The sequence below is a fragment of the Agelaius phoeniceus genome, chromosome 31 (genome assembly GCF_051311805.1).
Source record: "Agelaius phoeniceus isolate bAgePho1 chromosome 31, bAgePho1.hap1, whole genome shotgun sequence".
Taxonomy (NCBI): domain Eukaryota; kingdom Metazoa; phylum Chordata; class Aves; order Passeriformes; family Icteridae; genus Agelaius; species Agelaius phoeniceus.
Window position 1 is genome coordinate 1,474,866 of NC_135295.1, and position 25,475 is coordinate 1,500,340.

General features: G+C 61.2%; 3 protein-coding genes across 6 annotated transcripts; all 3 read left to right on the forward strand.

Annotated features, from left to right (window-relative positions):
• Positions 1-329: 329 nt before the first annotated feature.
• Positions 330-15,184, forward strand: RPRD2 (regulation of nuclear pre-mRNA domain containing 2). Of its 2 annotated transcripts, XM_054651168.2 has the most exons (11): positions 330-899; positions 5,273-5,402; positions 5,648-5,748; positions 6,807-6,881; positions 8,106-8,158; positions 8,620-8,746; positions 9,123-9,298; positions 9,918-10,203; positions 10,438-10,713; positions 10,901-11,104; positions 11,654-15,184. In XM_054651168.2, the coding sequence occupies exons 1-11, from the start codon at positions 674-676 to the stop codon at positions 14,308-14,310; spliced, it is 4,311 nt and encodes a 1,436-aa protein (XP_054507143.2). In that variant the 5' UTR covers positions 330-673; the 3' UTR covers positions 14,311-15,184. The 2 variants fall into 2 exon arrangements, with proteins under 2 accessions (XP_054507143.2, XP_054507145.2); XM_054651170.2 differs by lacking the exon at positions 6,807-6,881.
• A 136-nt stretch (positions 15,185-15,320) lies between these two features.
• On the forward strand, positions 15,321-21,065 carry TARS2 (threonyl-tRNA synthetase 2, mitochondrial). 3 transcript variants are annotated; one of them, XR_013185660.1, is made up of 18 exons: positions 15,321-15,437; positions 15,553-15,767; positions 16,316-16,439; positions 16,516-16,637; positions 16,711-16,828; positions 16,945-17,006; positions 17,079-17,157; positions 17,244-17,387; positions 17,460-17,558; positions 17,916-18,082; positions 18,156-18,318; positions 18,392-18,529; positions 18,610-18,687; positions 18,763-18,863; positions 19,143-19,244; positions 19,517-19,609; positions 19,720-19,834; positions 20,243-20,380. XR_013185660.1 is itself a non-coding variant. In XM_054651094.2 (18 exons), the coding sequence occupies exons 1-18, from the start codon at positions 15,381-15,383 to the stop codon at positions 20,389-20,391; spliced, it is 2,106 nt and encodes a 701-aa protein (XP_054507069.1). In that variant the 5' UTR covers positions 15,321-15,380; the 3' UTR covers positions 20,392-21,065. The 3 variants fall into 3 exon arrangements, 2 of the variants coding, with proteins under 2 accessions (XP_054507069.1, XP_077048092.1); XM_054651094.2 differs by having other exon boundaries at positions 19,537-19,609; positions 20,243-21,065; XM_077191977.1 differs by lacking the exon at positions 20,243-20,380 and having other exon boundaries at positions 19,720-19,862.
• Positions 21,066-21,202: 137 nt separating this feature from the next.
• Positions 21,203-25,032, forward strand: ECM1 (extracellular matrix protein 1). The gene is made up of 7 exons (XM_054651340.2): positions 21,203-21,457; positions 22,023-22,097; positions 22,444-22,742; positions 23,189-23,554; positions 24,159-24,379; positions 24,652-24,739; positions 24,816-25,032. Exons 1-7 carry the CDS (start codon positions 21,418-21,420, stop codon positions 24,987-24,989), a joined length of 1,263 nt encoding a protein of 420 aa, XP_054507315.2. The 5' UTR covers positions 21,203-21,417; the 3' UTR covers positions 24,990-25,032.
• The last annotated feature ends 443 nt before the right edge of the window (positions 25,033-25,475 follow it).

A 25,475-nucleotide genomic window follows, 5' to 3' on the forward strand; every position in this document is an offset into this window, starting at 1 on the left:
TCTGGCCATGTTCAGGTTGGACATGAGGGAATTTCTTCGAATCCCTATCCCTGGTTCTGTCCAAAGAACAACTGGATGTGGTTCACACAGTTTATCTGTGCCAATCGGTCACGGGTTGGACTCAGAAGTGTTTTCCAAGCTCAGTGATTCGGGGATTTACGGCATAAACGCCGTTTTTATGCTCGCGCGCTCTCCGCCCCCTCATGGCCGGGAAGGGGGGGGGGCTGCAAACGGCTCTGTGGGGGGGGCGCCGCCATCTTGCCGGGCGGGGCGGGCGCGCGCGCGCAGGCGCGGCGGGGAGGGGGGCGGGGCGTGCGCGTGCGCGGCCCGCCGGTGTGCGGGAGTCACAAAATGGCGGCGGGGGGGCGGGCGGCGCGCGCGGGGGGGGCCGGGCCGTGACCGCCTCCGGTACCGGCACCGCCTCGGGTACCGACACCGCCTACCGGCACCGTCCGGCCACTAGCCGGGGTCCCCCCCCGAGATCCCTCCGGGCCGCCACCGCCTCTTGCACCCGCCCGGGCCGAGCCTTTCCCCCCACCCCAGGCCGGGACCGCCTCGCACCGCCCGAGCACCCCCCGGGCCCCCTCGATCTCCTCGGGCCCCCCCTCCCTGGGCCCCGTGAGGCGCCGCCCCGCCGCCCCCCGCGCGGCCCGGCCGCGAGCAGCGCGGGAAGATGGCGGCGGGCGGCGGAGGCGGCGGCCGGGCCTCCTCGTCCTCCTCCTCCTCCTCGGCCGCCGCCGCCTCGTCCGCGGCCGGCGCGCTCGAGGCCTCGCTCGACAGGAAGCTGCAGGCGGTGACCAACACGATGGAGTCGATCCAGGGCCTCTCCTCGTGGTGCCTGGAGAACAAGCGGCACCACAGCACCATCGTGTACCACTGGATGAAGTGGCTGCGCCGCTGTGAGTGCGGGGCCGGGGGGCGGCCGGGGCGGAACGGGGCCCCGCCATCGGCGGCGAGCCCGCACCGGGCACTCGGGGACCGGCGGCGGGGCAGGGTCGGGCTCGTCGTTGGGTTGGAAAGGTTTAAAGCCCGTCCAGTGCCGTGGGCAGGGACACCTTCCGCTAGCCCGGGTTGTTCCAAGACTGGCCTTGGACCCTTGCAGGGATAGGGCAGGCACGGCTGTTCTCTGCTACCTGTGCCGGGGCCTCAGCAGCCTCACGGGCAAGAATTCCTTCCTGACACCTCTCCTAAATCTGTCCCTTTTACTTTGAAAATGTTCCCTCTTGTCGCGTGTGCATCACCTTGTCATCCTTGGAGGAACACAACGTGCTGGTGTGCACCTCAGTGGTGGCACCTTTGTGCTCCTGAATCCACGATCTCCCAAAGCAGCACTTTGGGGGCTCAGGGAGCTGTTTCTGTGCCTGGAGCAGCCCGGGGTGGGCATGGAGAGTCCGGGTGCCCGTTCTGGGGTTTGCAGTGCCCATCAGGATGTGTCCCTGACCTGGAGGGCTCAGCACAGCAGTGTTATCTCCGCTGCTGTGGGAAGGTTGGACTCTTCTTGTGGGAGTTCAAGGAAGCTTTGCTTGGCAGGAACGTGGAGATAACATTCCCATCCCAAAGCGTCGGTCTGCTGTGTGCTGAACCTTTTGGAAAATTTGGGAGAGTTGGGGTTCACTCTGAAGGCACCACTGCAGAATGCAGGAGATCCTCTTTCCCCAGAGTTTGATCTGTTTTGTCTGTACTCCATGGAAATAGGAGAGGAAGGTGAGAGCTTTGGAGGAAGTGCCCTGGCTCCTCAAGCCTTGCTGCAACTGCCACCTCTCCTGGAAATGCTCCTTCCTTGGCACTGTGGCACCATCCTTGGGGCTTCCTTCATCCTCATCATCCTTCCCCTTCTGCTCCAAGTGCATGCCCCTGAAGAAAATCCAGCCCATCTCTCCTTGGGATGTGCCAGCTCCTCTGGACGTGGCTTTCTCACAGTTGTCCTGGCTCTGCTGAGGCCCTCAGTGCTCTCCCATCCCTCCTTCCCCCTTCCCAAGCTCATCAAAAGCCACTGAACTGTTCCCACCTGCAGGTCCTCCATGCCCCGTTTCTGCCCCAGCTCCTGCCCCGAGCCCTTGGCCCCAGCCTGGAATTTTTGTTGGATTTTATGGGATTCTTTCAAGGTTTCCCTTCACAGCCCTTGTGAGGATCTCACCTCCACACCCCTCCTTTTGTCCAGGTCCCTCCTTCACCATCTTTTCCTGCTCACCCAGTCCTTGACAGCAGCTGTGATGCTGCCATGCCCTGACCCCTGATTCTTTGGTTATTCCCTGCTTCCTTAGGGGTTTTTTCCCTGCTTTTCCCTTCATCCTCTGCCCCAAGGACCTCACAGTTCTCTCTGTGGGAAGTCCCTGTCCCTGTCCCAGCAAGTACAGGTGGCTCTGAGTTCATTTCTGAGCATTTAAATCTTTAACTCCAAAGCTCTTATCAACACATCAAATCCCCCTGGTGAGGGGGAGTGTGGTGAGGGGTTCCTGGAGCACAGAATTGTGTATTTTCAGGAAAACCAGAGGTGTTGCTATTTGCAGTGTTGCTGTTGTTTTGGTATCTTGCTTCTTCTGATCCATGCTGGTCAGAGCTTCCCCACAGGAATGTTCCTGCAAGGACATCCTTCTGTATCTTCACCTTTGGGAAATTCCTGATGGGAACCCGAGTGTCCCTGCAGGAGGGCTCGGTCAGAGGGTTTAAGTGTGAGTTAAACACACCCATAGGCTCTGAAATGCCGTTTTTGTCGGTGCCATTGTGCCTGGTTTGGAATGGGCTCAGCTCTGCCCTTTCCTTTTTGCCCACATTTCCTCACTGCTTCAAGCTGAGGGGAGCTGTTCACCCATTGCATCTTGGAACCAGGAACACTTGGTTTTCTCTGTGGATCACGTCCACAGCCTTCCTCTGGACCCAGCATTCCTCCTGTATGATGTGGGTGTATCTTGGTTTATAACCTGTGGTGCTCTGCATGGTCAGCATCAGGCTGGAGCCCTGCTCCTGATTTCCTTCTGCTGTGTAGATGCTGGATCATTTAAATCCAAGGTTTAGAATTCTTTGAATCGAAGGTTTAAAATTCTTTGCAATCTATTTTATGTTATTAAGGTGTGGAATCGTTGCTGTCTGCTGGTATGGGATGGAAATGTCTCTGGGATGGAGGGTGAGCAGCAGGAGAATTGCTGGGTTCAACTAAATCACAGGAGCCCCATTCCAGTGGGATGATGATCTGAGAGATTATTGAGGCTGGCATTTTGGGGAAAGCTGGCTGCAGATTGTTTTGGAGCACCAGGCAGAGTGCAGCCCTGCTCCAGTTGGATTCCCAGCCCTCAGGGCAGAGCAGAGCACTGTGGGCTCCAGAAAACCCATCTCAGCCTGGCCTGTCAGCATGTTCAGGGCACAGGTTGTGAGCAACAGGTTCTGCTCACAAATCCTTGGCTTGCTGAGTCTGTGCTGGAAAAGCTTTTCCTGGGATGTGGGAGCTGGGGCTCTGTGAGGTGACAGTGGCCAGAGAAGAGGGGTCAGGGATAAAAGCTCCTCAACTGGGGCTCTGTGAGGTGGCCATGGCCACAAGAGCAGGACCAGGGACAAAATCTCCTCCTGGGATGTGGGAGCTGGTGCTCCACGTGGGATTGGGGGTGAGCAGCTGCTGGCAGTGGCTCTCAGGCCTTTGCTGTGTGTCCTGGGGCAGGGACACGGCTTTAGGAGCAGGCACAGGGCTTTAGGAGCAAGGACAGGGCTTTAGGAGCAGGGACAGGGCTTTAGGAGCAGGGACGGGGCTTTAGGAGCAGGCACGGGGCTTTAGGAGCAGGGACAAGGCTTTAGGAGCAGGGATGGGGCTTTAGGAGCAGGCACAGGGCTTTAGGAGCAGGGATGGGGCTTTAGGAGCAGGGACAGGGCTTTAGGAGCAGGGACGGGGCTTTAGGAGCTTTAGGAGCAGGGACGGGGCTTTAGGAGCAGGGACAGGGCTTTAGGAGCAGGACAAGGCTTTAGGAGCAGGGACGGGGCTTTAGGAGCAGGGACAGGGCTTTAGGAGCAGGACAAGGCTTTAGGAGCAGGACAAGGCTTTAGGAGCAGGCACAGGGCTTTAGGAGCAGGGATGGGGCTTTAGGAGCAGGGACAAGGCTTTAGGAGCAGGGACAGGGCTTTAGGAGCAGGGACAGGGCTTTAGGAACAGGGACAGCACTTTAGGAGCAGGGATGGGGCTTTAGGAGCAGGGACGGGGCTTTAGGAGCAAGGACAGGGCTTTAGGAGCAGGGACAAGGCTTTAGGAGCAGGGACAGGGCTTTAGGAGCAGGCACAGGGCTTTAGGAGCAGGGACAGGGCTTTAGGAGCAGGGACAGGGCTTTAGGAGCAGGGATGGGGCTTTAGGAGCAGGGACAGGGCTTTAGGAGCAGGGGCTCCCCAGGGCTCTGTCCCTGTGCCCTTCCTGACCCCAGCCTGGAGATGCTCGAGGGCGCAGTGCCAGGAGAGCCCAGTGCTGCTGCCCAGGGGCTCAGAGAGGCTTAAGGACATCAACCTCTGCCAGGAGAACCCATCCCAGCTAAGCCTTTTCCTGTGTCCTCAGCTCTGCTTGCCCTCAGGAGAGGGGGATCTTCTGTGCAGGATCTTCCTTTTGAGCTTTGTGAGCCTCATGCTGGGAGGGCGTTCCAGAAACAGGAATTTCTCTGCTGGGAGCTTTTTCAGGTTGTGAGTGAGGGGTGAGCTCCTCACCCAGGGCTCTGGGCCGGGAAGGATGCTGAGCTTCCTGAGAGGAATCCTGCAGACCAGGAGAGCTGCAAGGTGCAGCCATGCTGTGGGAATTTGTTCTGCCAAGGTAGGGCCAGCTGGAAAATGAAGCGGGATAAGAGAATTGAGGGATCTGTAGATAAAAAGTGATTCTGGTTGCAGCCAGGGGTGACATGGGCAGGTGAGAGGTGACAACCCAGTGAGGTAACACCATCTCTTGGCACTGTTCCTCCAGTTTAATCCTTGGCAGTGGCCTTTAGTGAAATGAAGGAGCTCATTACCATCATTTGCATGTGAATGAGTTTCCTAACTTTACCCACCCACCCCTGAGGGAAGGGATTTGGTGAAGTAACTCAGTTCGGAGCTTTTGAACCGTCAGGAGGGTCAGAGGAGCAAGCGCAGCTGGAGGAATCTGAAAATCATTTGTAAATTAAAGATGTCCTCTCTAGTCCTCAGGGGTTTGCCTGCTGGGCTTTGGAAACCCTGAAACTTTCCCAAAAGCAGCGCTGAACTACTGGGGTCAAGGTGTGGCTGTTGTGGTGCCTGTGTCTGATGCTGACTCTCGATTTTCTTTTGTCCTCAGCTGCTTTTCCTCACCGCCTGAACCTTTTTTACTTGGCCAATGATGTCATACAGAACTGCAAGAGGAAAAATGCCATTGTTTTTCGGGACACCTTTGCAGAGGTGCTCCCTGAGGCTGCTTCATTAGTGAAGTGAGTAATGAATGAGCTAACGGGCTCTTGGCAGGCTGAGGGTCTCAAAAAGGGGGAATTTTTTCTTCTGACATCTCCAACTCTCTACGAACATCAGCAGAACTTCCAAGGATTCTGTTGGAGCAGCCATGTGTGGGCATGAGCTGGGTTTTAATTTGCACAGAGGGTTGGTTTGGGTCAAATTATCCAATATAACCTCCCAGCCATGTCCTGCAGCCAGGGGGTAAAGAACTCTTCTCTTCCAGGGACCCATCAGTCTCCAAATCCATCGAGAGAATCTTCAAAATCTGGGAGGACAGAAACGTGTACCCTGAGGAAACCATTTTGGCACTGAAAGAAGCACTGAGTAAGTTCCTTACCCTTTGCATCTCTCACCTTACAAACTGCCCCATGAGCTCACTGAAATTGCAGAGACAGTTTGGGGTCACTGAGGGGAGCGAGGGGCGTTTGCACCTGGCACAGGCTGTAACACAACCGAGTGTGGGACGTGGGCAGCGCTGGATTCTCCTGCTTTACCTCTTTTGTACCTTTCTAAAGGCAGCTGTGAACTTTTGCACACGAGCTGGAGCTGCTCCAGCAGAGAGCAAACAGGACCTGAGGCTGAAATGATCCAGCCCATCCCGAGCAGGGTGCTCTGGCTCTACCTCCTTGTGCTGTTCGTTCATAGTCTGGTTTAACTGATGGTGTTTGTGGGGCAGGAAGAGGCAGGAGCAAAGCTGGAGGGTGAAGAATCCTCAAGTCCTTAGAGGAGAAACGAGTGGAGTTGGTTAAAACCAGGAATTAGCAGTGGAAATCAGTCCAGCTGTTGGCTTTCCTCCCCTCATGAAGAGCTGCAGGTGCTCAGGAAGCCCTCAGGTGTGCTCTGAGGGTCAGTGGCCATCACAGCAAGAGGAGTGTGGTGTCTTGGGTCGGGCTGTGGCACGAGGACAGGCTTGAGCTGGGTGTTGCATGCTGAGAAGTGACCTTTGTGCTTTTTGCTCTGAAAGGGCTCATTTCTGGGACTTGACAACAGGTCTGTGAGGTTCCAGGTAAATCAGGTATTGTGGCTGCTTTCCCAATGAGCAGCACCTGTCTGTTTGATTCCATTACAGCCTTCCTAAAGAGTTTCCTTTTTAGATTTCCATGTGTTTTCCCTTTTTACTGTGATTTTTTTTTTTTTAACTGCCTTAGTGTAAGGGCAAACAGAAACTTGATTTAAAAATGGCAGACCACCCCCAGGTTGCTGCATTCCTGAGTAAACTGAGGTTCTCTTGGGCATCCAGCAGCTCCTCTAAGGAAGTTGGTCGAGGTATTTTAAAACAAATTTCTGTTCACTCTTTCACCGTGCAACTGTATGGCACCAAAAACCAGATTTTGACAGGAATCCCATAATGCCAGACTGCCAAAAATGAAATGTTTTTCCAGGTACCACTTTCAAAACTCAGAAGCAGCTGAAAGAGTCTCTGAACAAACCGAATAAGCCGTGGAAGAAATCACAAAGTAAGGAACCACTGTGAACTCTGTGCACTAATGCAGAAATTGGCTGCTCAAGGAGCAGAAGGGCTGAGCCCAGCGTGGGCTGAGCCAGCTGAGCCTGCAGGCTCACAAGGGCCCCAGGACGTGCACACCAAGGAGGTGTTGGTAGAAAAAAGGCTTTGGAAAGAAAAGGAGTGAGGCAAAAATCAGATATGAGAGCAGAGGTTGTGGACAGGAGAGGAAGGAGCTGGTGGAACCTCTTGGAAGCTGGTCAGAGATGGAGGGAAGACAGAGAGGAGGAGGAGGAGGAGGAGATGGACATTCCCTTCATGCTCAGGAACTGCCCCAGCAGGCTGGGCTGGGAGGAGGAGGAACCTGGAGCTGGCAGTGCAGGGACAGGATGTGACAGTGCAGAGCCCAGAGCAGCAGGAGAGAATTTACTATAACAGAGGGACTTTAATGCTCTCACGTTGCACCCACACCCTGAGTGGTCCCCAGAGAGCTGGTGACACGTCAGGTGTGACGTGTGGGACATCAGGTGTGACACGTGGGACATCATCAGGTGTGACAGCAGAAGATGAAAAGAGTTGGGAGTGTTTATTCCTGGCCTTAACAAACCAGAAGCTGCTTTCCCAGACAGAACTGGGCTGTGTCCAGCGTGGATGGAGGGTTTAGTGCTTTGCTTCTCATCAGCTCGTTTCTTCTTTCCTGTTTCTCCTGTTTTGTGCAGAATCTGATGGATTCAGTCTCTTGCCAGCAGGATTCATCCCCCCCACCCTGTAGCCAGGTGTGAGAGTTGTTAAAGCTCTGAGCATGGCCAGGCCTAGGAAGTGCCCTAGGGAAGCTCTGCCCACAGGAAACCTGGGCTCCGTGGCAGCTCCAGGTCTGGCACTTTGGGAATAAAATTCCCTTCCTTGCAGAGAGCTGGAACTCCTTGGATGAAGCTGTTAGACTGACCTTGCAGGGACTTGTCTTCCTGAGGAAAAGGTGTGCCCAGGAAGTGTTCAGAGCATGTTAAACAGCAGCAGTGTCACTTGTTGAGCTCAGTCCCAATCCAGCTGTGCCTGTCCATGTCCCCGTGAGTGCCAGGAGCCTGGAGCACTGAGGGACACCTGCATGGAGGGGAGGATGTGATGGGTAACACATGAAATTATCTTCAAATATCCTTTATTAGGCTGCCTTTTGTGGCTGACTTTCCATGGGGAGGCAGTTTTTTAATTTCTTCACGATTTCTCTTTTTCCCCACAGCCTCCACCAACCCCAAAGCTGCTCTGAAGTCCAAGATTGTTGCTGAATTCCGAGTAAGTCTGTGAGTGGAAGTGACCCATGGCACTGACCCCCGCCTTGGGCTTTGCATGTGGGGTGACCCCAGGCCCAAGAGCCACCTGGACCATTGGGGCTGACACGGGGAAGGGTCTGGGCAAGCTCAGAAGATCCTTGTGAAGAGGAGTTTGAGGTGGCTGAGGAGTTGGTGGCAAGAAATTGGTCTAAATTCAGTCCCCTGACAGAGTGGGACGTATTCATGGCACCTGCAGGGTGAAATGGGGAGTAAATAAAAAAGACCTGTGCCCTGCTCATAGCCAGGAGATTTGTGGAATTGTAGCTCCTGCCTGGGCCCAGGTTTGCTCATTGTGAAATTTGAGGTTAAAAATCACGGGCTCCACGTGGTGCCTGGGTTAGCTCTCCCTTGGAAGCAGTCTGGAACCAGGCCCCTCTTCCCTGGAATGTGATGAGGAAGCTTCTCCTGTTTGCTTTTTTCCAGCCCCAGTCCCTCATTGATGAGCTGCTGTTGTACAAACGCTCAGAGGATCAGATAGAGCTGAAGGAGAAGCAGCTTTCCACTATGAGGGTGGATGTCTGCAGCACTGAGACACTCAAGTGCTTGAAAGGTAAAGCCCTGAGGGCACTGAAGGTGTTGTGGGAGCTCCTCAGTTCTGTCAAGATTGGGAAATGCCAGAATTTATGTCTGGAAAATGCCAGAATTTCAGAGTGAGGTTAAGAACCAGCAATCAGGAGCCCAAAAAACTCTTGGTTAGGTGGAATTTCTGTGGAAATTCTCAGGTGCAGAACTCAGACCAAGCAAATGACTGTCTGAAAACCAAAACTCTGCCAGCAGCCAGGCCCTGGTCATCCCTTGCCAGATCCCAGTGCCTGACCAGGGTGGTCTGGGACTGTGCAGCTCCACTGTCCCAATATCCTGGGTGCTGCCATCGAGGCCACGCTTCTGTGGTTTGCTTCATTCCCGTGGTGTTCATCTCCCTGCAGATAAAACAGGAGGGAAGAAGTTCTCCAAGGAGTTTGAAGAAGCAAGTTCAAAGCTGGAGGAATTTGTCAATGGTTTGGACAAGCAGGTGAAGAACGGCCCCTCGCTCACCGAGGCGCTGGAGAACGCTGGAATTTTCTATGAGGCGCAGTACAAAGAAGTCAAGGTGGTGGCAAATGTAAGTGTGACTTTCCTGGATCCTCCACAGGTGGAGCAGCACCTCAGAGCCTGGAAAATGCCTCATCTCTCTCTTATTCCCAAATAACAGAGTTTGTTGGGTTGGTTCAAGGGTGGTTTCCACAGAGAGCGGAATGGAGGCTTTGGGTAAGACGAGGATGTGCTCTCAAAATGCAGCAGTTGGAAGCTCAGTTTGTGTGTGCTGCTGGAATGCTGGATGCCCTCCAGATTCCTAAACAGGGCAAAATCACAGTTAGTGTGACAAATCCTGAATCCTGGAAACTTGGGATTTATGTGAGAACTGGATGAGCGAATAAAGGACAGTAGTAAAGTGTTATAAAAACAACCAGCAGCATCCAGAACCTGCCAAAAGCCCCAGATGGGCAGAACACATTTGTTAAAATATGGGGGGTTATGAAAATTGTTTTAAGTCAGTGGAAAAAGGTTTGATCCTCCCCAGTTTTTGTGGTTGTTGCCCTGTGAGTCCCGTGGAGAAGCTGTGTTCTTACCACTGCAGGGTCCAGGGATTTGGAATCGTTTTTTTTCAGGCTTTGTGCTGCTTCCTTAAGGAAATGACTGAGGCATGAAAGATCCCCAGTCCAGTGTCCTTCCTTCCTTAGGCCTATAAAACATTTGCTAACCGCGTCAGCAACCTGAAGAAAAAGCTGGACCAGCTGAAAGCGACCCTTCCTGATCCCGAGGAGTCTCCTGTCCCTTCTCCCAGCATGGATGCTCCATCTCCAACGGGCTCTGAGTCCCCTTTCCAGGGCATGGGCGAGGAGAACAGCACCCGCTCTCCCGCAGCCGGAGCACGCAAGATGGTTTCTCCAGAGCCTGCCACAGATAACCGGGATGTGGAGGACATGGAGCTGTCTGATGTGGAGGATGACACGTCTAAAATCATCGGTATGTGATGGTGCTGTGGGAATTAAAGGAGGAAACCAGCCTTTTCCAGCTTCATTTGAGCTGGGGTTTGAATCTCCTGGCAGGGAAGTCCCAGTCCCGCTGTGATCATTTCCATCTCCCAGAACATTTACCAAAGATGTTTTTACATCTCTGGGAATCAGAATTGATATTCCCTGAGTCTTTTTAGGGGGACTGAGTGACCTTTCTGCTTTTGTTTTCCCCTCTCTGCTGCAGTGGAGGAGAGGAAGGACAAGCAGGCTGCTCCAGCCCCGGCCCCTGCCAAGACTGAGAGCGTCCCCAAAGCGGTGCCATCGGCTGCTGCGGCTGCCACGGCCTCGGGGACAGCGGCCACACCAGCCCCAGCTCCCCCAACACCCCCAGCTCCAAAGGTGGTGAGCACAGCTCCCATCCCTCTGGCACCAGCACTTGCCTTACCCAACCTGGCCAACGTGGACCTGGCCAAGATCAGCTCCATCCTGAGCAGTCTGACGTCGGTGATGAAGAGCACGGGTGAGTGCTGAGCTGGGCTGTGGGCACTAACGGAGCTGGGTGATCATTTAAACCTTTCATTATCTCAAAATAAACACGAGGGAGTTACTGCTCTCAGAGGTCTGCTCGGCTCTGTGTGCCTGTGGGGAGCCTGAGTCACTTGTGTTGCCAGAGCAGCTCAGGTGAGTGGTGTGTGCTCCTGCCCCAGGTGTGAGTCCCGCCTCGAGACCTTCGCCAGGGACCCCGACCAGCCCCTCAGCTCTCACCAGTGGCCTGAAGACTCCTGTCCTGGGAACCCCATCTGCTCCTTCCAATCCATTAGCAAATATTCTCTCCAAAGTTGAGATAACTCCAGAAAGCATTTTGTCAGCACTCTCCAAAACCCAGACTCAGACGGCGCCAGCGCTGCAAGGTACTGGGGTGGGTGCTGGGGGAGGGCTGTGTCTGAGGGCAGTGGCCAGGCTGAAACGTGCTGCTCTGCTTGTCCTAAAGGGAGATCAGAGGGAGGAAAGCTCCATTGGAATGTTTTACGTCCCTGGCACGTGTGGATGGTCTTTCTCAGGTGGCTCAGGTGTCACGGACCAGTGGCATTTGTCACTTCCCTGTACTTTGTGCTTGTGCTGTGGCTCAATCACACGTATCTGGAACATTCCCTGAGCAGAACAGGAGACCAAGAGGTCGTGCTCCTGCTCTGGCACCTTGCCACGGTCACCTGGCCAGCAGGGCAGGTTTCCCCACTCCTGGCTGCAGACCAGGATGAGTTCTTACCCACCTGACTCGATGGTGTAATTTATATTTGTACATCAATCCAAGCCTCTGGCAGAGTGTTGCACCTCACTGGGTGCAGCAAAATCCAATCCTCTTCATGGCTGGAGACTGGGGGGTGTAAAGTGCCAGTTTAGGAGGCTTGGGGTGGTTTGGCCCTGCCCTCAGTACCTGATGCAGCAGTTCTGTTTTCCAGGGCTGTCGTCCTTGCTGCAGAGCGTGGCTGGAAACACTGTTCAGTCAGGAGAACCTGCCTCACAGAGCACCTCGGCATCGCCAGCCAACACAACCGTGCCGTGCTTGAAGGGGAGGAGTGCTCCTTCCAATCCACAGTCCTTCATAGCCAAAAGTTTTGGTTATTCTCCAAACTCAACCACCGCGGAGGTTTCCTCCACTTCAGTCAACAAGGCTCCAGTTGGACATACCCCAGCACTGTCAAGCTCTGGCTTTAAGCCACCAACTAATTCCCTGGGATTTTCCAGTTCCCACCCTACCAGTCCTTCCTCCCTTTTGCCAACAGAAACCTCACTGGGTCAACCCTCCGAAATTTCAAAAGCCAAGCTGGAATCAGAACCCCCTTCTCCCAGCTTGGAGATGAAGATACACAATTTCCTGAAGGGAAATCCTGGCTTCAGTGGCCTGAACTTGAATATTCCCATCCTCAGCAGCTTGGGGTCCAGCATGGCAACGGAGAGTCACAGCTCTGACTTCCAGCGCGGTCCCACCAGCACTTCCATGGACAATGTGGACGGGACCCCGGTGCGCGACGAGCGCAGCGGGACGCCCACCCAGGACGAGATGATGGACAAGCCAACGTCGAGCAGCGTCGACACGATCTCCCTGCTGTCAAAAATCATGAGCCCCGGTTCTTCAACACCCAGCAGCACAAGGTCTCCTCTGCAGGGTCGGGATGATGGATATTCCCAAGAACTTCCCAGTTCCGTGCACGGCTACCGGCCCTTCGGCCTCGGCAGGGAGTCCCCGGCCAGCCTGTACAAGCCACCTGTGGACAGCAGGGAGATGCCCTCCTCCTTGATGGACTCCTCCCAGGAGAAGTTTTACCCAGATACATCTTTCCAAGAAGACGAGGATTACCGCGACTTCGACTACTCCGGGCCGCCGCCCTCGGCCATGCTGAACCTGGAGAAGAAGCCGGTCAAGTCTATCCTGAAATCGAGTAAACTCCCCGATTCTGCAGAGTACCAGCCGGTGCTGCCCAGCTACGGGCAGCGGTCGCAGGAGTTTGGTGTGAAGCCATCCTTCCCCCCGGCCATGAGGTCTCTCCTGGATCAGAGTGAGAGCTGCGACCCGCTGGCCTCGTCCCCGGGGATGTTTGGGAGCTACGGCCGCAGGGGCAAGGACTCGGCCTCGGATGGGTCCCCATCGCCCAGCAAGAACGACGTGTTCTTCACACCAGACTCCAACCACAGCAGCCTGCCCAAGCCCGGCCTCCCGCAGAAGCAATACTCGGACTCGCCCCACGCGCTTCCCCACCGCTCCTCGCTCTTCTCTCCCCAGAACGCCCTCCCCAGCCCCGCCAGCCGAGCGCCCGCGGCGGCCGGGGACAAACCCTTGGGTTCCTCCATCTCCGCCACCTCCACCATCGAGTTCAAGAACATGCTCAAAAACGCCTCCCGGAAACCCTCCGAGGAGAAGCATTTTGGGCAGATTCCCAAAAGCGGCTCCGGCGAGGTGGGGAGTTTATCCGGGGCTGCCAAGGGCGAGCCGCAGCCGCCGGAGGAGCACTACCGCATCGAGACCCGCGTCTCCTCCTCCTGCCTGGACCTGCCCGACAGCACCGAGGAGAAGGGGGCTCCCATCGAGACGCTGGGCTACCACAACGCCTCGAGCCGGGGCATGTCGGGGGAGCCCATCCAGACCGTGGAGTCCATTCGGGTGCTGGGCAAGGGCAGCCGGGGCCACGGGCGCGAGGGGAGCCGGGCGGGCTGGTTCGAGCTGAGCAGCGGCGGGAGCGCCTTCGACAACGGCCCCTCGGGCTCCTCGGAGCTGCCGGGCATGGGCGGCTTCCCGGCGCCCTACAAGGAGCACGTGCCGCCCTTCCCGGAGAGCGTCAACAACTTCCGAACGAACAACTTCAGCTCCGCCTTCGAGCACCACCTGCCGCCGCCGCCCCTCGCTCCGCCTCCCCTGGAGCACGGGAACCCCTTCCCGCGGGAGCCGGTGGGGCCGCCCGCCGTGCCCCCGCCCGCTCCCGCCAAGGACCACGGCGGCCTCTTCCCGAGGGATCACCCGGTCCCTCCCCGCATGCCGTCGGTGGATCACGCCAACCCCTTCTCCAAGGAAACGCCCGCGCCGCTCCCGCTGCCCCACGGCGTCCCCCCGCCCCCTTCGGTGGAGCACGCGGGGGTCCCGTTCCCCACGCCCCCGCCGCCCCCGGTGCCCGGGGATCACGCCGGGGTCCCGTTCCCCGCGCAGCCGCCGCCGGCCGGGGAGCACGGCGGGGTCCCGTTCCCCGCGCCGCCCCCGCTGGAGCACGGCGCCGGCGCTTTCCCCAAGGAGCACGGTACGATGCAAGGGACGCTGAAGGAGCACTTCGGGGGGGCGCAGCCGCGGGAGCCCCTGCCCCGCTCCCGGGACCCCGCGGGGCCCGCGCCGCTGCCCCGGGAGCAGCTGGGGGGCGCCGCGCGCGGGCTGGGCCCCCCCGGGCACCGGGAGCCCTCCGGGGGCCGCGGCTCCGTCCTGCTCCGCACGCCCCGCGCCGAGTTCCGCCCGCGGGAGCCCTTCGGCGGCAGAGACCCCTTCCAGAGCCTGAAGCGGCCGCGGCCACCCTTCGGCAGAGGGGGGGCTCCCTTCTTCACCCCTAAGCGCCCCTTCTTCCCTCCCCGGTACTGACGCAGCTCCCGGGGCTGCCATTTCTTTTTTTTTTCTTTTTTTTTTCTCTCTTTTTTTTTTTTTTTCTTTTTTTCCTTCCCTCGACGATTCCTGTAACCTTCTCCTAAATTAAATGTTCTGTACTTTTCGGTTGGTTCTAGCCCCAGCCTCCCCTCCCTGTCCCCCGCCCGCCCCCAGCATTGGGTGAGACAAGAAAACAAGACACAAAACTGATGTTTTAATGAGAAGAAGACACGTTGCTGTTAAATAAAACCTTCGGTAGTAGTTGAAAGAGTTAAGAGAAAAAAAAAAATTAAAAAAAGGAAAAACTCTGAAAGCTTCGAGAGGAGCGCTGAGTGGTGTCGGGGTGTTGGTTTCCAGCCGATCCCCAAATTGCTGCTGCAGGGAGGAGGGGAGACCCCCCCCGCCCTGTTCCTCCTGTCTGCCAAAAGCACCAAAACAAGGCAAAGAAAAGGGTCGAGGAACCCACCCAAACCCACCTTGGAGCTCCTTGGGACTGGCAGCAAGAAGGCCCAAGCCGGTCCCTCCTGCTTGGGAAGACTGTGGTTGGGTTTGGGTTCATTTGGGGATCTTTGGATTTTTTGTTTTGTTTTGTTTTTTTCCCCCCGGGATCACTGTTGACTTTCTACGTGTGTGTATATAGCAATCACTTTTTAATTCCCTCCGGGATCGTTCACCACACGCAGCCGGAGCCCGGCGGGGGCTCAGAGGGGTCCCCCCCTTACACCCAGAGCCGCCCCCGCGGCTTTTATATGAAGTTGGGATTTTATGTGATTTTATTTTAATTATTTTTTGTTGGTTTTTAGTTGCCTCCATCGTACCTGTTTGATACCGGTGTGGGCTTCAGGATCTGCATAAAAACTACCAAACAGCCCTTGGCGGGTCCGTTCTTTCTCGCGTTCATCCCCGGTTTGAGGGGTCCGTGCGGCTCCTTCTTCCCCCCCCTCCCGCCCTCCATGGTTCCGTCCTGTATGCGGGGCTCCCGCACAGGCGGGCGAATCCAACTCGGCTTCCGCAGGGGGGTTGCAAGGCCCATCCCCGGTTCCGGCGGAACGGGCGGAGCCTCGGCCATGTCCGCACGCGCCGGTTCGCGGCTGCTGCTGGCGGGAGCCCCGCGGCGACACCGGGTGCGCTCGGGACCCCCGGGACCCCTCATGCCCCCGCCCCACCCCTGCCCGCCCCATCCCCGGGCCCTGAGCCCCAAGGGCGATCCGGTGACCCCGCTGCGATTCCCGTCCCCAGGTGTCCGGGCCGGACCCCGAGCGCCTCCGGCTCTTCCAGCGGCTGCGGGCGGCGGCGGCGGAGCGCTGGGACGGGCCCGGGGATGGGGCGGGCGGCGGGACCGGGAGCGGCCGCCTCCCACCGGGGACCCCGATCCGCATCGCTCTGCCCGGCGGGCGCCGCCTGCCCGGCCGGGCCCTGCAAACCACCCCGTTCCAGGTGGCCACGGAGCTCGGGTACGGCCCCAGGGCTTCCCACGCTGTCCCCGGGGTCCCCGCAGTGTCCCAGCAAGGTTCCCGGGCCCCTCAGGGTGTCCCCACAAGGTCTGCAGGGTCCGCAATGTCCCCGTGATGTGCCCATGATCCCCACAAGGTCTGCAGGGTCTGCAATGTTCCCGTGATCCCCACAGAGTCCCCACGAGGTTCTCGGGATCTCCACAATGTCTCCATGGTCCCCATGATCCTCACAGAGTCCCAGCGTGGTTCTTGAGATCTCCACAATGTCCTTGTGGTCCCCACAAGGTTTGTGGGGTTCCTACTGTGTCCCCATGGTCCCCATGATGCCCACAGAGTCCCCACGAGGTTCTCAGGGTCTCCACAATGTCCCTGTGGTGCCCCCGTGATTCCCACAGAGTCCCCACGAGGTTCTCAGGGTCTCCACAACGTCCCTGTGGTTCCCACAAGGTTTGTGGGGTTCCTACCATGTCTTCATGATCCCCACAGGGTTCCCACAGGGTTTATGGGGTCCCCACAGTGTCTCCACAGTGTCTCTGCTGTCCCTGTAGGGCTGGCCTGGCCGAGGTGGCCTTGGTGGCCCGGGTGAACGGGACCCTCCAGGACCTGGACCGGCCTCTGGAAGGTGACACCGACCTGGAGCTGCTCGACTTCTCCACGCCCGAGGGGCGGGAGGTGAGCCCAGGGGCCTGGGGGGCCAAACCTGCACCTGGCTCCCCTCACAGCCCCCGTGTCCCCAATGTCCCCCCAGGCTTTCTGGCGCTCCAGTGCCTGCGTCCTGGGGGCGGTGGCAGAGCAGATTTTCGGGGCGACGCTTTGCAGCACCCGAGCCACCGAGGATGGCTTCTTCTGTGACGTGCACATGGGCAGCAGGTAGGGCTGGGCAGGTGCTGCAGGGTCCCTGGGGTGTCCCCAGTGTGTCCCCAACATGTCCCCGTGTCCCCAGGACGGTGCAGAGCACGGAGCTGCCGGTGCTGGAGGAGGCCTGTGCCACGTTCGCCCGTGCCCGGCACCGCTTCGAGCGCCTCGAGGCCACCCGCCAGCAGCTGGCTGAGCTGCTCAAGGTGTGTCCCCCTCCCCAGAGTGTCATGGGAGGCCATTCTGGGGACACTGGGACTCTCAGTGTCACCCCTCTAATGTCACCAAGCCCACCATCACCCACCTCCCTGTCCCTCCCCAGCACAACGCCTTCCAGCTGCAGCAGCTCGAGGAGGTGACATCCCCCACGGCCACCGTGTACAGGTGAGCACAGGGACACGTGGGGTGGCCGCGCGTCACCTCAGCTGTCCCCACATCCCTCTGTTCCTCCCTCAGGTGTGGCCCCCTGCTCCAGCTGTGCCACGGGCCCCTCCTGCGGCACACGGGGCTGATCGGAGCCCTGCGGGTGCTCACGGTGGGTGTCGGGCGGGGGTCCCTGTGCCCTGCCCTGCTCTTGGGTGGGGTCCCCGGTGCCCCTCTGATGTCCCCCCGTGCCCACAGAGCTCGGCTGCGCTCTGGGGGGGAGCTGGGGGTCAGTCCCTGCAGCGTGTGGCCGCCGTGGCCTTCCCCAGTGGCCAGGAGCTGGAGCAGTGGGAGCGGGCACAGGAGGAGGCGGCTCAGCGGGATCACCGCAGGATCGGCAAGGTGAGCCCTGCCAGGGGCTGGGGGGCCCTCCCAGCCACGGGGATCCCCCCAGTAACTCCCTCCCTGCTGCAGGATCAGGAGCTTTTCTTCTTCCACAAGTTCAGCCCTGGCAGCTGCTTCTTCCTGCCCCGTGGTGCCCACGTCTACAACACCCTGGTGGAGTTTATCCGGGTACGACCCCCATCATCTCCCTGTCACCCCATCCCCACCCCAGCCAGGCACTGCTGATCCCCACAGACCCCACTGCACCCCATCCCCATCACAGCCAGGCACTGCTGAGCCCCACAGACCCCACTGCACCCCATCTCCACCCCAGCCGGGCACTGCTGTGCCCCCCACAGACCCCACTGCACCCCATCCCCACCCCAGCCGGGCACTGCTGTGCCCCCCACAGACCCCACTGCACCCCATCCCCTCACACCCAGACCCCTCTGCCCACCCTGCTCTCACCCTCCCCGTCCCTGCAGCCCCCCCATGCCCAATGCTGTGGGGCTGAGCTGATGTCCTGCCCTTTCCCTGTCCCCACAGAGCGAGTACCGGGCCAGGGGCTTCAGCGAGGTGGTGACCCCCAACCTGTTCAGCCCCCGGCTCTGGGAGCTCTCGGGGCACTGGCAGCACTACAGCCCCCACATCTTCTCCGTCCCTGCCACCCCCGAGACCCTCTCCCTCAAACCCATGAACTGCCCGGCCCACTGGTGAGTCAGGCAGCCCTGGGGCGCCTGGGGGGGCTCCCGGGGGCAGCCTGTCTGTCTGTCTGTCTGTCCCCAGCCTGATGTTCGCCCACCGGCCGCGCTCCTGGCGGGAGCTGCCCCTGCGCCTGGCGGATTTCGGGGTCCTGCACCGCAACGAACCCCCCGGGACCCTGACGGGGCTGACGCGGGTCCGGCGCTTCCAGCAGGACGATGCCCACATTTTCTGCACCCTGGAGCAGGTGTCTGTGCCCCTGAGCCCTCCCTGTCCCCCCCAGAATGTGTCCCTTGCCCCCCCTGACCCCCCTTTCCCAGCTGGAGAGTGAGATTGATTCCTCCCTGGATTTCATCCGCGCCGTTTACGCCGTCCTGGGCTTTTCCTTCCGCCTGGCCCTGGCCACGCGTCCCGATGGATTCCTGGGGGACCCTGAGACTTGGGATCGTGCTGAGCAGGTGGGATGGTGCTGGTGCCCCCCCTGTGTGCTGTGCCCTCTGCTCTGTGCCCCCCTGACCCTCCCAACCCACCCCTGCAGCAGCTGGAGCGGAGCCTGAAGAATTTTGGGCAGCCCTGGGAGCTGAGTCCGGGGGATGGAGCCTTTTATGGGCCCAAGGTGAGGAATCTGGGGAGGGGGGATCCCTAAAGGGGACAAATTAGGACCCTTCTGGAAACTCTTGATTCCCAACAGATCGATATCCGGATCAGGGATGCCCTGGGGAGGCACCATCAGTGTGGCACCATCCAGCTGGATTTCCAGATGCCTGAGAGATTCGAGCTGGAATATGCCAGGTATTGGTAGGGGAGCAGGAATTGGGGGATTTGTGGGGGCCAGGATTGGGCTGGGGTTCAGGATTTCTGTTGGGGGGGATCAGGGTTGGGGCTGGGGGAGCAGGACTGGGATTGGGGAATGTCAGGATTGGCAGGGTAGAATTGGGGGCTGGGAGAGGGGGTCAGGATTGGGGTGGAGGGGCAGAAATGGCGCTGGGGCGGGGGGAGAGGGTCAGGATTGGCAGAATTGGGGATTTGGGGGGCATCAATGGGTCCCCCTGAGCCCCGTTTCCCCCCCAGCCCCAGCGGGAGCCCGGCGAGGCCGGTGCTGATCCATCGGGCTGTGCTGGGCTCCGTGGAGCGCATGGTGGCTGTGCTGGCCGAGAGCTACGGCGGGAGATGGTGAGGGGGGACCCCAAAAACACCCCACAGCTCACCCCCAGTCCCTGGGGCACAACCCTCCAGTTCCCAGGAACACCCCCAGTTGTCTGGGTCCCCTCGATCCCCAGTGTCACCCCTGCCCCAGCCTGGGACAGACACTGCCCAGTTTTGGGGACACTCAATCCCCAGGACACTCTCTGGGTCCCCAAGTTACCTCCATCTTTGGGGCCCCTCCATTCTGGGGACCCCCCCTGCAACCCTTGGGGCACCCCCTCCTTGTGTGTCACCCCCAGTGACCCCTGGTGCCCCCCAGGCCGCTCTGGCTGTCCCCACTGCAGGCCATGGTCATCCCACAGACCCCCGAGGTCGAGGACTATGCTCGGGAGGTGAGTGTGTGACCCCCCTGTGCTCTCCCACCCTGTACCCCCATCCCCTGGGACCCCCAAACCATCCCTCCGTGCCCCCCCCGTGCTCCCCACTGCCTCTGGGGCTCCAGGTGCAGGCAGTGCTGAGGAGGGGGGGCCTCCTGGCTGACCTGGATGGGGACCCCGGGACCACCCTGGCACGGAAGATCCGCCGGGCCCAACTCGCCCACTACAACTTCCAGTTGGGTAAGGGTGGGGCAGAGCCCCAGAACCCCCCTGAGACCCCCCTGGAGCCCCCCAGGACTGGCTGGACACCCCCATCCACATCCTGGGTGCTGCTGGGGAGGAAAACTGAATCCCCTGGGAGCCCCCTCCTATGAGACCCCTCCAGGAGCTCAGTCCCCCCTTGGGAATTCACCCTCACCTTCCCCGAGATCCATTTGGGAGCTCCCCAGGAGTGTTTTAGGGACCCCTCTGAGACCCCCCCACCCCCTTTTGGACCACCTTTGAACCCCCCGGGACTGTTCTGGGACCCCCCAAATCCCTGCCCTGGGACCCCGCTGGTGGGGGGGGTGCTGTGTTTGGGGGGTGCCTGTGCGGGTCGGGGGGCTCGGGAACCCCGTTTTTCCCGCCGTGACGGCCGTGCCCCCGCAGTGGTGGGGCGGCGGGAGCGGCAGCGCGGCACCGTCAGCGTCCGGAGCCGGGAGAACCGGCAGCTCGGCGAGCTGGAGCTGCCCCGGCTGCTGCAGCGCCTGCAGGAGCTGAGGGACGGCCGCGTTCCCGACGCCGAGCAGCGCTTCTGACCCCCCCTCACTCTTACCGGGGGGCCCCGGGACCCCCCCAACTCAATAAACTCATAAAAAATGCGCTGGAGGTTGTGGGAGCTGAGACTGGGGCGCTTCTGAGTGCTGGGGTGCTCGAGCCCCCCCGAACACCTGGGGCCCCTTCCCGAACTCCTGAGTCCCACCTGGGACACCTGGGGGGCAGGACCCCCCCCGAAACACCTGGATACCCACCCCGCAACCTGCCCGGGTTGCGATTCCCGGGCTCTCATTCCCAGTTTTCCGTTCCCACCTTCCCTTCCCTCTCCCGAGCTGCCCCCGGCACTTCTGGGTCCTTCCAGCCGGGATTTCCCCCCCCGCCCACGCGTCGGGGAAAGTGGGGGGGGTTGCGCAAAGCCCGAGTCACGGAGCCGCAGCCCCGTTGGGCAATCGCGGGGGGGACACGGGGCTGTCCCCCCCACCCCACCCCAAACACCTGCCCGGGCCTGTTGGGGATTTGGTGATCAAATGATTGGGATAGCACAGGAGCCCCCCCGTCCATAAATGACCGAGGCTGTGACCCTTGGGGACATCAGCTGAGGGACCCCCCCCCCTCCGTCCGGGGGTCCCGCTGGAGGTGCCCCTTCAGCCCCCCCCCCTCAGCACCGGGGGTGACTCAGTGGGTGGGGGCCCCAAAACGGGGTAAAACCCACAAAAATGTGGTGTGACCACTTCCCCCTCCTGTGACGCAGGGGTCGGGGGCGGGGGGGGAGCTGGGGCCACCAGGGGGGGATCCGGGGCTACCGGGACGGGGACGGGACCCCCAGGGCGGGGACGGGACCCCCAGGGTGGGGACAGGGCTGTGACAGCCGGGCTGGGGCGGGGGTCCCCCCCTGGCCCAGTTTGGGGGTGCGGGATCCAGCGCAGCCCCCGGTGCCCCCGGGGTCCCCCTCCCGGCTCTGCCGCGACGTCAGGGCCGTGACTCAGCCCCGCGGGATGTGGCCCCACGCCCGACCCGGCCCTTCATAAGGCGGAGGAGCCGGCGCTGACCCTACAGCTCCCGACGCCATGGCGGCCTTTGGCCTCTTCCTCCTCCTCAGCGCCGCCGGTGAGTCCCCGCGGCCCCACCCAGGGCCCCCCTGCACGCCTGGGGCCCCCCGAGCACCCGGGGCCCCTTCCCTGGACACCTGAGATCCCTCACTGAGATTTGGGGGCCCCTTCCCGAACTCTGGGTCCCTTCCCCGGACACCTGGATCCTCTTCCCGAACTCCTGAGATCCCTCACTGAGATTTGGGGGCCCTTCCCGAATTCTGGGTCCCTTTCCCGAACACCTGGATCCCTTTCCCGAACTCCTGGGTTCCACCTGGGACACCTGAGCTCCTGCCCAGGTGTTTGGGACGCCTCCAGGGACAGCTGGGTCCCCACCCCGGATGTCAGGGCTGCTGCCCACACGCCTGGATCCCTCCCAAATGCCTGGAGGAGCCTGTCCCGAACACCCGCAGCCCTCCTGGGTGCCTGGGTCCCCTTCTCAAGCTCCTGGGGCCCCTCCTGAACACCAGGGACCCCTCCCCATTATGGGGCTCCAAGCCCACAGGTCTGGGGGGGTCCCTGCTCGCTGTTCCATGGGTGGGGGTGACCTTGCTGACCCGCCCTGTGTCCCCCATCGGTGACAGCGCTGGCCTCGGGGCATCTGCAGGAGGTGGTGCAGCAGGAGAGCCTGGACCTGCGGCCCCCCAGCATCAAACAAGGTGAGGGGAGGGACACCCAGGGGTGGGGGGACAAAGGGGGACACACCCAGGGGTGGGGGGACAAAGGGGGACATGCAGGACTGGAGACAGGGGGACACCCAGGGGTGAGGGACAAAGGGGGACACCCAGGACTGGGAACAGGGGGACGCTCATGGGTGGGGATTTGGATGGAGGGGACACGGGGACACCGTGATGGAGGAGAAAGGGGACGTGGATGGGGGGGGACACAGGATGGGAGCGACATGGGGACAGCGAGGGCTGGGCACAGGAGTGGCACAGGAGGGCAGAGAGGGGCACACAGGGACAAGCGCAGCGCCCTGTGCCCACCGCGCTCCCTTTTTCCCAGTGCTGCAGCAGGAGCAGGACCTGGAGGTGCCCCCCGACATCCTGGTGGGGGGAGCCGTGGCCCCCTCGAGCAACCCCCCGCTCTGGGGCACCGCCTTGGACGGGTTCCCCCCGGCCTGGCCCATGGCCGCCACCGTCACCCGGCACTGCCGGGACCCCCCCACGCTGCCGCCGCCGCTGCTGCTCCCCCCGAACGCCTTCGCGCACCTCCGGCGCCAGGCGGCCGCGCTGGCCGCGCTCCGGCCCCGCCTGAACGATTGCTGCCGGCACCACAGCCCGCTGCCCTGCGCCCGCCGCGCCGTGAGTGGGGACACCGCGGGAATGGGGACACTGAGAGGATGGGGGGGACACCGGGGGAATGGGGACACTGCGGGATGGGGACACCGGGGGGAGAGGGGACATTGTGGGGATGGGGACATCGCGGGAGGAAGGACACTGTGGGGAGGGATGGGGACACTGTGGGGATGGGGACAGTGTAGGGATGGGGACACCGGGGGAATGGGGACACCGGGGGGAAAGAGGACACCGGGGGGGAGAGCGGACAGTGTGGGGAGAGGGACAGTGCAGGGATGGGGACACTGTGGGGATGGCGGGACACCGCAAGGGACAAGGGGACGCTGCTGGAGGGGAAGACACTGGGTCAGGTGTAACGTGGGGACATCGCGGGGACAATGGCGAGAGAGAGGACGTGAGGACACTGCGGAGGGAGGGACGCGGGGTGACACCGAGGGGACTCTGCCCCGCAGTGGACGGACGTGCTGGACGGGTTCTGCACGGATGAGTTCGGGGTGAAGACGCGGCAGTTCCACTGCTGCCGCCGCCACGGGGCCGCGCGGCGCCGCTGCTTCGCCCAGGAGACCCCGGCCCCCACCTGGGACCCCGTCCCCACCTGGGACCGCAGCGTGGCCTGGGACTTGGTCAGCGAACCCCCCTTTCCTCCCGGCGAGCCCACGGCCACCAACATCGGCAACATCTGCGGGCTGCGGGCGCTGCGCCCCGGCCCCCCCGGCCCCGGGGGCCGCTCCGGGCCCCGCGTCCGACTGCGCGTCCGGCTGGAGCGGGAGTACGGGCGGTGCTGCCGCAACGAGAGCCTGAGCTGCGCCCACAGCGCCGTGAGCGGGGACACGGGGCGGGGGGGACACGGCTGGGACGGGGGGGACACGGCTGGGACTGGGGGACAAGGATGGGAGGGACAAGGGTGGGAGGGAGGGTGGCGGTGCTGAAGGGCTCGGGGGGTCCCAGGTGTTTGGGAGGGTCTCAGGTGTCAAAGGATTGGGGGGGTGCAGGTATCTGGGAAAGGAGCCAGGGGTTTGGGAAAGGATTGAGGTGTTTGGGAAAGGGATCCAGGTGTTTGGGAGAAGAACCCAGGTGTTTGGGAGAAGGACTGAGGTGTTTGGGAAAGGGACCGAGGTGTTTGGGAAAGGGACCGAGGTGTTTAGGAAAGGGACCGAGGTGTTTGGTGTTTGGGCTGGCACTCCGGTATCCGGGGAGGGGCCCCCGGTGTCCCGGCAATGACCCGTGTGCCCGGAGCGTGACCCAGCCACTCACTCAGAGGCCGGGAAGGCTCCCAGGTATCCGGGAAGGTGACAAACGTGTCAGGGAGGGGCCCCGGCATCCGGGGAGGGGACGGAAATGTCCCAGGGATGACCCAGGTGTTCAGGGCTTGGGGGTCCCAGTGTCGGGGCGCCCCCCTGACCCCCAGCTCCTCCTCCGCAGTGGCTGAAGGGGCTGAATCGGTTCTGCCGGGAAGAATCAGCGGTGAAGACGGGGCAGCACCGCTGCTGCCAGCGGGGGGGTCCCAAGGCCCGGGGTCGCTGCTTCGCCGCCGCCGCCCCCCACCCTGAATACGACCGGGAGCTGCACAACGTGAGCCTGGCCCGGCCCGGCCCGGCCCTGCTGCGCTCCCTGTGCGGCCCCACCCGGCTCTTCACACAGAGGTGGGTGCGCCCCGAACAGCCCGGGGGGACAGCACGGACCCTCCTGCTGCTGGGGGGGGACAGCACAGACCCTGTTGTCTGGGGGGACAGCACAGTCCCCGCTTTTGGGGGGTCCCAGCTTTGCAGGACCCTCACCCCCATTATCCCCATCCCCGGCTCTGGCGCTCTCCATTGCTCGGGAACGCTCGTTTTTGGGGAGGGGGCCCAGCAGTCCCTTCCCCGCGCCTCAAACCCCCTGGAGGTGACCCCCGTGTCCGTGTCCGTGTCCGCAGGCGCCCGGTACCGGAGCTGCTGGGGGCCATGACGGCTGCGTGCTGCCCGCTGCCCGCCGAGGACCGCGGCGCCTGTGCCCGGGAGCAGGTGAGTGACCCAGGGGGGCAGAGGCGCTGGGGGACCCCCCAAAACCGCCCTGACCCCGCGTCCGCACTGCCCACAGCTGTCCCAGGCCATCGCCACGCTCTGTGCCACCCCTGGGGACGCCTGGAGGGACCCCCAGGGCTGCTGCTCGTGGGAGGAGCCCGAGCGGCGCCGCTGCTTTGACGACGCCTACCTGAGCCAGGTGACCCTGGCGGCCGCCCTGGCCCCCCCGCCCCTCGGCCACGAGGAGTGAATCGCTCCCGGCAGGAGGGAACAATAAAGATGCTGCGGTGTCACCTCTGAGTGTCCCTTTCTTTCCGCCTTTAGGGACTTCCTTGTGCCTCACTGTCCCCATTGTTTCAGGGGGGCCCCTCCGGGTCTCAGTATCCCCCCCACGGGGCCCCGTTCCGGGGTGTGGCGGGGCGTGGGTGGATATTGGGGTGTTTGCACTCTTGGGGTGTGTCAGGCCTGCTGTGATACCTGTGTTTGGTTTTGGGGTGTGCTGTGGTCACCCTGCTCAGCCACGTGGGGCACACACGGCCCCGTGCCCCCCCAGGGGTCTCTGTGCACCTCTTCCCACAGTGGCATTGTCACTTGTGTCCCCTCCCATGGCCACAATCCCTGGAGGTCCCCAAATTCCCCATGGTGCCCCCCCAGCCATGGCAGTTTCTGGGGAGTGTTTGGGGGACTCTGATGGGGCTGGGGGTGTCCTGTGGGTCCGTCCATCCATCTGTCCTTC

Bases quoted from the DNA above. Each gene is read 5' to 3' on its own strand.
- RPRD2 (XM_054651168.2), top strand. From the start codon at position 674: ATGGCGGCGGGCGGCGGAGGCGGCGGCCGGGCCTCCTCGTCCTCCTCC. The intron at 8,159-8,619 runs GTAAGTCTGTGA...GCTTTTTTCCAG, and splicing joins AGATTGTTGCTGAATTCCGA to CCCCAGTCCCTCATTGATGA. The intron at 10,714-10,900 runs GTGAGTGCTGAG...CTCCTGCCCCAG, and splicing joins GTCGGTGATGAAGAGCACGG to GTGTGAGTCCCGCCTCGAGA.
- TARS2 (XM_054651094.2), top strand. From the start codon at position 15,381: ATGTCCGCACGCGCCGGTTCGCGGCTGCTGCTGGCGGGAGCCCCGCGG. The intron at 18,530-18,609 runs GTGGGATGGTGC...CCACCCCTGCAG, and splicing joins CTTGGGATCGTGCTGAGCAG to CAGCTGGAGCGGAGCCTGAA. The intron at 19,245-19,536 runs GTGAGGGGGGAC...GGTGCCCCCCAG, and splicing joins GAGAGCTACGGCGGGAGATG to GCCGCTCTGGCTGTCCCCAC.
- ECM1 (XM_054651340.2), top strand. From the start codon at position 21,418: ATGGCGGCCTTTGGCCTCTTCCTCCTCCTCAGCGCCGCCG. The intron at 22,098-22,443 runs GTGAGGGGAGGG...CCTTTTTCCCAG, and splicing joins GCCCCCCAGCATCAAACAAG to TGCTGCAGCAGGAGCAGGAC. The intron at 22,743-23,188 runs GTGAGTGGGGAC...TCTGCCCCGCAG, and splicing joins TGCCCTGCGCCCGCCGCGCC to TGGACGGACGTGCTGGACGG.